The sequence below is a fragment of the Candoia aspera genome, chromosome 12 (assembly GCF_035149785.1).
Source record: "Candoia aspera isolate rCanAsp1 chromosome 12, rCanAsp1.hap2, whole genome shotgun sequence".
Classification (NCBI taxonomy): domain Eukaryota; kingdom Metazoa; phylum Chordata; class Lepidosauria; order Squamata; family Boidae; genus Candoia; species Candoia aspera.
Window position 1 is genome coordinate 13396144 of NC_086164.1, and position 9043 is coordinate 13405186.

The following is a 9043-nucleotide window of genomic DNA, read 5'->3' on the forward strand; positions in this document are numbered from 1 at the left end:
CGGCTCCACTTTTTCTCCGCGAGGGATCTGGGGGGGAAAAGCTGGGCGGAGGAGGAAGGAAGGGCCGATCAACGAGGCGCAAAGGTGGGATCCTCGATGGAGGGAAACCCTTCTCGGACCTTCACAAGGCCGCCAGAGCAAAGGGTCATTTTTAGCAAGGAGCAAAGTCCAGCCAAGCTTTTTAAAAAGTCTGTCTTAAAACGAGATTCATCACCTGAAATACACCGGATCTGACCAAGGCGCTGAAAGGTTATTCGTAGGCACGTCTTGTCTTTTCCTTCCTTCCTTCCTTCCTTCCTTCCTTCCTTCCTTCCTTCCTTCCTTCCTTCCTTCCTTCCTTCCTTCCTTCCGAAAGTGGATGTAGAGATCAAGACTTCCCATTTTTTGTCTTCCTATCGGCAACCGGGCCAAGGGGGAAGCTTACTATTTATGCACAGAAAATCGACGCTGGGAGAGGGAAAAAAATACATTAGAGCCAGGAAAAAAAAAGCGGGGAGGGGGGCTTCCCACGCCCTCCCTCCTTTCCTACCGCTTTTCTGTTGCTGGGCTTGTGAGGCTGCGGTGGCACGGGGGAAGAAAACTGTCTTTTTTCTTCAGGTGATGGTTGTTTAATCTATACGGAAGATGCTGCTAAGTAAGTCAAAAAATCCTGGCGGGAAGGAAGGGGGGAAGGGAGGAAGGGCGGAGGGGAGGAAGGAAGGAAGGAAGGAAGGAAGGAAGGAAGGAAGGAAGGAAGGAAGGAAGGAAGGAAGGAAGGAAGGAAAATACAACGCCGTGAGGTCAACCCCCGCCCGCCCGCGCGCCCGTCCGGCTGGGCGCGCCGCTCCCCGGGTCCTGAGCGGGTCCGTCATAGTCAAAGGTCGTGACACGAGGCGTCCGTTTTCCCGCTGTGCGCGTACACTTCGTGGGGCTGGGGCGGGTCGCCCGGCGGCGTCATGCGCTTCTCTTTCTGCCGCCGGTTGCAGAACCAGACGCGCACCACTTCCTTCTCCAGCTGGAGGCTGTCCGCCAGGGAGGAGATCTCCTGGGCCGCCGGCTTGGGGCACTTCAGGAAGTGCGTCTCCAGCACCCCCTTGACGCTCACCTCGATGGAAGTCCGCTTCTTGCGCTTGCGGCCCTGCGCCGCGATCTTGTCGATGCTGGTGGGGCTGCCGGTGGACGAGTCGGCCTCCTCCAGCCACTTGTTCAGCAGCGGCTTGAGTTTGCACATGTTCTTGAAGCTGAGCTGCAGGGCCTCGAAGCGGCAGATGGTGGTCTGCGAGAAGACGTTGCCGTACAGGGTACCCAGCGCCAAGCCCACGTCGGCCTGCGTGAAGCCCAGCTTGATCCGCCGCTGCTTGAACTGCTTGGCGAACTGCTCCAGCTCGTCCGAGGTGGGCGTCTCTTCGTCCGAGTGCTCCGGGCAGTGGTGGGAGGCCAGCTCGCCCGGCTCCGGCGGCGAGTCGCGCAGCACCGGGTGCAGCCCGGGCGGCGGCGGCGGCGGCGCGGCGGCGGGTGGCGGCGTCAGGCCCCCGCCGTGGTCCAGCATGCCGCTGACGGTGAAGCCGGCCTGCGAGTAGACGTTCAGTGGCGGCGGCGGCGGGGGCTGGCCGCCGCTGACCGGCAGCGCCGAGCTGTGGGCCGGGGTGGCGCCCCAGGCGTTGGGGTGACTGGCGTGGTGCGGCGAGTGGTGGCTGGCGTGGTGCGGCGAGCGGTGGTGGAGGATGGCTCCCAGCTGCAGGTCCTCCCGCCCCGGCTTGACGTCCGGCTGGTCCAGGGAGTTGCCGCCGCTGCCGCCGCCGCTCAAGGCCGCCGCCCAGGGCCCCGCGTCGCTCAGGCTGGTCACCCAGTGGTGGCCCAGCGGGTGCCCATTGCCGGCCACCCCTTGCAAGTAGTCACTTTGCAGAAGTTTCTGCGGGTTGCGGAACGGGCCGCCCTGCTGCATCGCCGCCGAGTCGGCGTGGACCAGCGCGCCGGAGTTGAGGATGCTGTAGGGGTTGGTCGCCGCCGTGGCCATGCTGGGCGCCCGCGCTCGCTGGCTGGCTGGCTGGCTGGCTGGCTCCGGGTCTCCCCCCCCGCCCCGACTCGCTCTACTGTGGCAAAGAGGGAGCTCGCTCGCGCCTTTGACAGCTACCCAGCCGAAAAAGAGCCGACTCAGCCAGCGCGCCCTGACCGGCGGGCCCGGCGGCCAATCCAAGAGGCTCTTCCCGCCGGGAAGGGGACGCCGCGGCCAATGACGGCGCGCCGAAGAGGTTGGCTCAGAGCCCGGCCTCCCCCTCCCTCTCCAAGGGAAAGAAGAGGCGGAGGGGGCAAGAAGGGGGCCGGGAGACGAAGGGTTAAAACGAGGGAGTCAGGCAGCAGGAAGTGCCGCCGTCCGGGATCTCCATTGGCTGTCGACGGAAGGCTGCCCGCGGGTAGGCAGGTTAACCCTTGCTGGGCTGCAGGATCAGCCGGAGAGCTGAGAGTCTGTTCCCGAGGAAAAGGGAGGGGCAGGGAGTGGGTCGGAGCCTGGCTTAAATTTGCGGCGACTAATTCAGGACAGAGCGTGTGCGTGGGTCTTCCCCTCCCCGCCTCTCTTTCCCGGGACGGGGGGGGGAGGAGGAGAAGAGGTTAAATACCTGCTCCCAAGACCTCCAGCGCCACCTTTGCCAAGCCGGGGGGGGGGACACCGAGCTCTCTGTAGGTCTTGAAGTCGGCCTGGGAGTACCTGAGCTGGGCAGTCCTGGGTGGGTTTACTCTAGAGGCGGGATGTACTACTGCAAAACCAACACCTTCGCGACCCCAGCCAACCCTTGGGGGGAAAGGGGGTCTAGCGGAGAATTAAAAGCGCGTCCCAGATCAGTCGCCTGGAGGCTTGCAAAGTTATGCCTTGGAACTAGGCGCGTGTCCCGCGTGCCTTACACAGACTTCTAGCTCGCGGGGTGCGAGTGCCCCGCACACACGCGCAACGGGAGAGAAAGAAAACCAGTAGCTGAGGGTGGTTTGCTGAGAACTCCGGAGCCAACTCCTCCACTGCTTCAAATGCAAACGCCGCTGCTGGACATTTCTTTCTTTTTGGGGGGAGGGGGGAAGATAAAGTTTGCTCCCAATCCAAGCTTCGTCCTCTCCACCCCGCTTCTACTCCCTCTTCAAATGGGGGAGAGCGCTTCGCTTTCCTACCCCTCTCCCCCGCCGCCCCATCACTTTTCCAGCTTTTCCAGTGGGTAAAAGCGGCGGTCGTGGGAAGGCGACCAGCTCAGGGTCGCCGCGTCTTTCGGCCTCGCGCGCACCGAGAGCCCGCTGGATACCCGCGAGGGGTTATCGCGCCTTTTGTTTGCCGAGTCCGTTCAAAATCCGGCGCAGCCCCAGCGCGCCCGCCCACGCAGGAGTTGGCCAATGGAATCCGACCGAAAAATAGCCACTCACCGGATTCCTTTCCAACTCCGACCGAAAACGGTGCGATCTTCGTTATTTTCGCCCTTCCAAACGTGGTTTTGCATAACACTAAAAGTCTAACGTTGCATAAGTAGAAAGACGAGGAACAAAATGTGGGGAAAAAGAACAAAAGATCACTGGTGAATAACAATAACAACAACAATAACAATAACAACTGCAGCGTATTGTGTTCTCCCCCATTCAAACCTTCAGCAAAAGAACATTGGGGATTTGTTGTGGTGCTCCAACCGAGAAAATTAAACCTTAATGGCTTGGGGGAGGGAGGAGGGAAAATAGAGAAATCTCTGAAGTCTTTGTTGTTGTTGTTGTTTTAAGTGACCTTTCGTTGCATAGGTTCGAGGTAACCTCGCCGCGTAATTATATTTGCACTTAAGAACGCTGCATCACAGTTCCCTTATTGGTTTGAAATTCCATTAAATATATTACAGGAGCTCCCAGGTTAAGCTTGATTTAAATTTGCATACATTTTCATATATTTAGCAGAAATAAAAGAAGGCTTGCAGCTACCCCAAAGTCATTAAGGCAGTAAGTTCTCTAGGAAGACAGATCTGGAGTAAAATTCAGGAAAATGAAAATATCGCCCTAAACAAGGTGAGCTTCTTTTCCCACTCCCCCACCCCCGTTTCTTTACCCCCGCCGTGTTTGTGTGTGTGTTTAATCTGAACTGTCTCTTTTCCTTCATTATTTGTTTGTTGTTTTAAACTTGGGACAAAATAACGACTAATACAATTTCTTGCTAAAGTTTCTCAGATGAGGTCAGTGGACAGGTGTTTTTCGAGCTAAAAGTCAGGTGTTTTTTTTTTTCCGTTTGGATTCAAAGTTTGCAATAAAAGGCGATATAGATAGGTAGGTAGGTAGGTAGGTAGGTAATCGGCCAAGCTTGACTTTGCTTTGGTCCACTCGCACTACGCCGTCTTGGCCTTTTCGACTGGATCGCTGGATGGGGTTTTAATTCGGAATCGGCATTTGAAGAAAGATGCAGCTGTTGGCAAGGGAGGGTTTTTCTGCGGACATGGGGAACATCCTTTTCTTCGTCTGGATGGCCGGCTGGTTGGATTCCCCATTATAATCCTTAAAAGGGGAGCGGGGTGTAGAAAGCCGGCTGTGGGGGTCGACGTTCTCCGAACAGGGCTGTCTTTCCATTAAGGTTGGGATAAAAACTCGGCAATCCGGAAAGAAGTTTGGGGTGGGTGGGGAAGTCGACAGGAGGCCGAAGGGATCCTGTCTGGCCTGGCTTTGCCAATGGAGCCCACTCCCTGCCTAACCATTTCTTCCAAAGACTGGTTCGGCGAAACCAGGAACCAAGCCGCCCTCTTTACTGGGTGCTTCTTATCACTGCTTGAAAAGAGCTGAGTCCCTTACTCGAGACGCGGGCAGTTCAGCAGGACCCCTGGGATCCAAGACGGGACGGTCCCGACCTCGCCCTCCCCGGGCCGGGTCAACTCCAGCGCGAAGACGCCGCGGGTTGTTCTCTCGCCCGTCCGCCTCGAAGCCCCTGGGCTCGGCCCAAATCAGACCCGTCCGACTGGTCGCCTTGAGTGGTTTGGGGATCGCGGAGGGAGGGGGCGGAGAGAGAACTGAGAAGGTTTCCTTTAGAACTTCGGAAGGAACTTTCGTCTCTTTCGCTCCGCTCTGCCCAAACGGCCCAGTAACAGCAATAACAACAATAACCATCATAGTACTCAAAGGTCCCAAATCCACTCCGAACGATCCGGGAGGCCGGGTGTAAATAGCAGGAATCGCGCTCCCGCCTGAAGAGCAGGCCTCGAGTATTCAAGCAAAGCGGAGCGAGCCCCGGAGGTTAATCACATTTGCACCCAAGCCAAGTGGTCACCCGACCTTCTGTTTTAAACGTAGGCGCAAAATATCTTCGGGATTTTTTTTTCTTCTTCTTTCCCGCGACCTGTTCCTACTTTCTGTTCTCCCAGAGCGATTTAAACGCACGCACACGCACAAAACTATCTGCCTGGAGCTGAATCTCACCCCCTCCCCGTTTTTTTTTTTTTTTGCTTTGCATCCCAAGCTGCTCGAGAGGGTTTCTTTTGCTTCCCTGTCAGTCTAACTTCCCGAGTGTAACAGATGCTCCACTCGGGCGCCCTTTTTTGCGGCTCCCTTCTATTCAACCTCGCATAGTTCGCCCCCTGATCCGGGTTTCCATAGAGAGGGGCATAAAAGGGAGACCAGAATCGCGAATGCGTTGTCCCATGCGGAATAAAAGGACCTCATTCAATAGGCCGACCCCGTCTCAAGACGAGAGGGGAGCAGGAGAGAGAGAGAGAGAGAATGAGAGAGAGAGAGAGAAGGGGAGAGTGGGGGGAGCGATTTCCTTTTTCAAGGGCGCGCGGCGTAACTGTTGCAAGAATCCTCGGCAACTTATTTTTCATAGGCTCCAGAGGAGACACTGCTTATTCTTTCAGTCTTTATTTAGAGGAGGAGGAAGAAGAAGAAAAAGAAGAAGGGGGGGGGGAGGAGGAGGGATGAAAAATCAGGAGCCAATTGGAACCTAGAAATCAATTCGCCCTTCTTCTTGTAACAAGTTATTCTTTTAAAAGCCGGCCCGCCCTCTGCGGCTTTCTCCCTCTTCTCCCCCCCTCAAAGAATGAGTTTGCCATCACACCCCGCTGCCCGTATCCCCTCCCCTCGGCTGAACGAAGCCGCCGTGGCAGCCCTCCGCAGGAAACGCAGCTCCTGGACGGAGGGCAGAGAGAAGGCGCGCTGCAGGGCCGGGCAAAACCAGGCCGGTTGGTTCGCCGAGGCCACTCAGGCTTTGCCATAAATCTCTCCTTCCCGCCAGCACTCTCGACGAAGTGAAAAGCAAAAATAAATAAATAAAAATGAAATAAAAGCAGCCCAGCCGCCATCCGGAAGAGCCGAGCTCTCTTATAACTTTGCATTAACAGTAGTACGCGCGGGGGGTGGGGTGGGGATTAAGAAAGACAGCCACCCGCGAATAAGACGCTCCACCCAGAACTAGGAACGCCGCAGAGGCTTGGCTAAGCCCTCCTAGGCACGCTTACCAGCGAGGAAGCCCGTTAAAGTCCATGGGACTGCCTTGGGGCCAGGGCTCCACGCATAGGGCGGCCGAGCTTCCCCTCCGGCCCGTCTCTTGGAGGCTTGGAGGCCGCGATCCAAGGGGGGCAGACCCTCCAACACCACCCAGGTAGATTTCTCCCCACCCAGGGAGCTAAGAGGCAGCTTCTTGAGACTGCAAACTGGTATGTACACACTCGTGCGGTCTGTTTGTGAGTGTGTGTGTGTTGGGGGGCAGTATTTCTTTGCTGAATTGGAACGCCGCCTTTCGCCAAACCTCAGAAGGCGGCGTGCAATCCCAGGCTATTGCCGTACAAGTCTAGATTGGCATCCTACCCCGCGCATTTGAGGGAGGCGGGGAGGATGCCCTACCCCTCTTTCAGAGTAGACTTGCCTTTAGGATGCGCCGAAAAAGTCGGGAGCCGAAGAAAAGGGAACGAGCCTCGCAGGTGCGGGCACTGAAGCGTCTAGGGCTAAGAAGAAAAATGGGTGTGTGTATGAGCGCGCGTACACTTACACCCTGGATCAGGCGCTTCTTTCCTTCTCTTACGCGGGGGAAGAAAGAGCCTAAATGGAACGAACTGGAGCTACGTTTTATCTCCCCTCTCTCCTGGGGCTACACCTGGGGGAAAGGGAGAACATCTAGCCCCCGCTCCTCCCCCGCGTCGCAAACTGGATGGGGCGCAGTCCTCGATAGTAACTTCTTCAGATATTACTCAATTGCAGGAAAAGAGGCGCGGGGTGAGGCTGATGGACAGGCAGGAAAAGAACTTTTTTTCCTCTTTTCCTAGCCTCCTCCGGCCCGCCCCCCTAAGGGTGCAGTTTTGACTGTGTTTAATACGGTGTAAAGATCCAGGCGGGAGGCGGCGAGGCGCGGTTGTGACCTCTGTCAAGAGAACTTCACCTGTTCGCCCAAGTTCACTGAACAGGCAAGGGAACCACTGGGCGGTGGGGAAAAAACGGATGATGAGGAGGAGGAGAAGGCAAACTGAGAGGAAAAGGGCAGGAAAAAAAGAAACAGCAAGGGAAGAGGTGGTGAGAAAGCACAACAGACAGAGGGTGTTCAGGAGTTCTTAACTCTTTCATACAAGCTGGATAAATTTTCCCGTTTCTCTGCCTCCCCTCCAGATTCCCCCCCCCCCCACCTACTACTCAAGGTAAACTAGACTTATGCAAGAATAGGGGTGGAATTTAGGGCTGGGACAGGGGAAGTAGGGTTACACGTGGCCAAAACTATTCCATTAGCCATTTAGGAGAAATGGGGTCTTTTTGTGTTTTCTGCAGAAATGATAGTTCTTTGCTCTTCTGGAAACCACAAGGGTAGGGGGACTGTAAGGGGAGGGAGAAAATCCATCTTCCCCCAACCACTGCTTTAATTTTTTGGGACTCATTCCCCATCATCTTGACCCCAGTTCACATGCATTAGGGTTCCTTCTGCTTCTAATTTGTACAAAATTGTCTTAGATCTGGGACACTGGAACAATACCAGCAATAATAATACTCCTCTTCACCTGCTTTAGCAGGGAAAACAAAGCCGCCTTCCTCTTTTATTTTATTTATTTGTCAAATTTCTATGGCCGCCCATCTCACTGCAGTGGTTCTGGGTGGCATACAATAAAACCTTTTAAACCTCCTACTCCATCCCAACCCCATTGGAAAATGCTTGATCTTCATCTGGTGGCCAAGTGACTTTGCCCACCAACCCTGGTCCTCGCTGGTGAGCCTTCTGAATGGGGAAGGCTGCGGAGACTGGGGTCTGGTTTCACCCAAAACTGGTCCTGGCATATTTCTTTTATTGGGCAGAGATGTCAGGCAACTGGTCTATCTATGGGTGCAAAGAAATTGTGTGCACTCTCTTTCCACACTTCTAGAGTTCCTGGTGGATCTGAGAAGGTTACAAACCTCAGGAGAATGACAGTTTCTTTTGTTCTGGGGGAATGTCTAAGGTAGAGGTAAAGGTTTCCCTTGACATTAAGTCCAGTTGTATCCGACTCTAGGGGGCGGTGCTCATCTCCGTTTCAAAGCTGAAGAGCCGGCGTTTGTCCATAGACACTTCCTCCATGGTCATGTAGCTGGCATGACTACACAGAATGCCGTTACCTGCCCGCCAAAGCGATACCTATTATTCTACTCACATTTGCATGTTTTTGAACTGCTCGGTTGGCAGGAGCTGGGACTAGCAATGGGAGCTCACCCCGTCACGGCAAGCTCGGCAGCTCGGGGGGATGTCTAGAGCAACTATATATTTAAATGGGATACTGTAGGGTGGGGTATTTCCCCCCTTTTCCTTAGCTCTAGCATGTACATTTAGTTCCAGAATTATGCGGTTCACCAGCCTATGACCGGCTGAAGACACTTTAGGAGGACAGCTGTGTGAATTGATGGGAGCCAAAATTCAGAAGGAGCCTGCTAGCATCTTTCCAGATTAACACATTTCATTAAAAGGCATAAGCTTTTGGGCATGAAACCTTGTGCCTTTTAAACATATATGTTAGTCTGAAAAGGTGCTACCAGGCTCCTGAATTTTGGCCTTGCCTGCAAAGTAATCCAAAAATGTTTGCCCTCTGGAATTTGGTGGAGTGTACTCCTTAGTAAGTGA

At 55.0% G+C, this 9043-nt stretch overlaps 1 protein-coding gene across 1 annotated transcript; it reads right to left on the reverse strand.

Moving 5' to 3' along the window:
* Positions 1 to 747: 747 nt before the first annotated feature.
* On the reverse strand, positions 748 to 1996 carry POU3F4 (POU class 3 homeobox 4). Its single transcript, XM_063313430.1, has one exon. The coding sequence runs from the start codon at positions 1994 to 1996 to the stop codon at positions 854 to 856; it is 1143 nt and encodes a 380-aa protein (XP_063169500.1). The 3' UTR covers positions 748 to 853.
* Positions 1997 to 9043: the final 7047 nt, after the last annotated feature.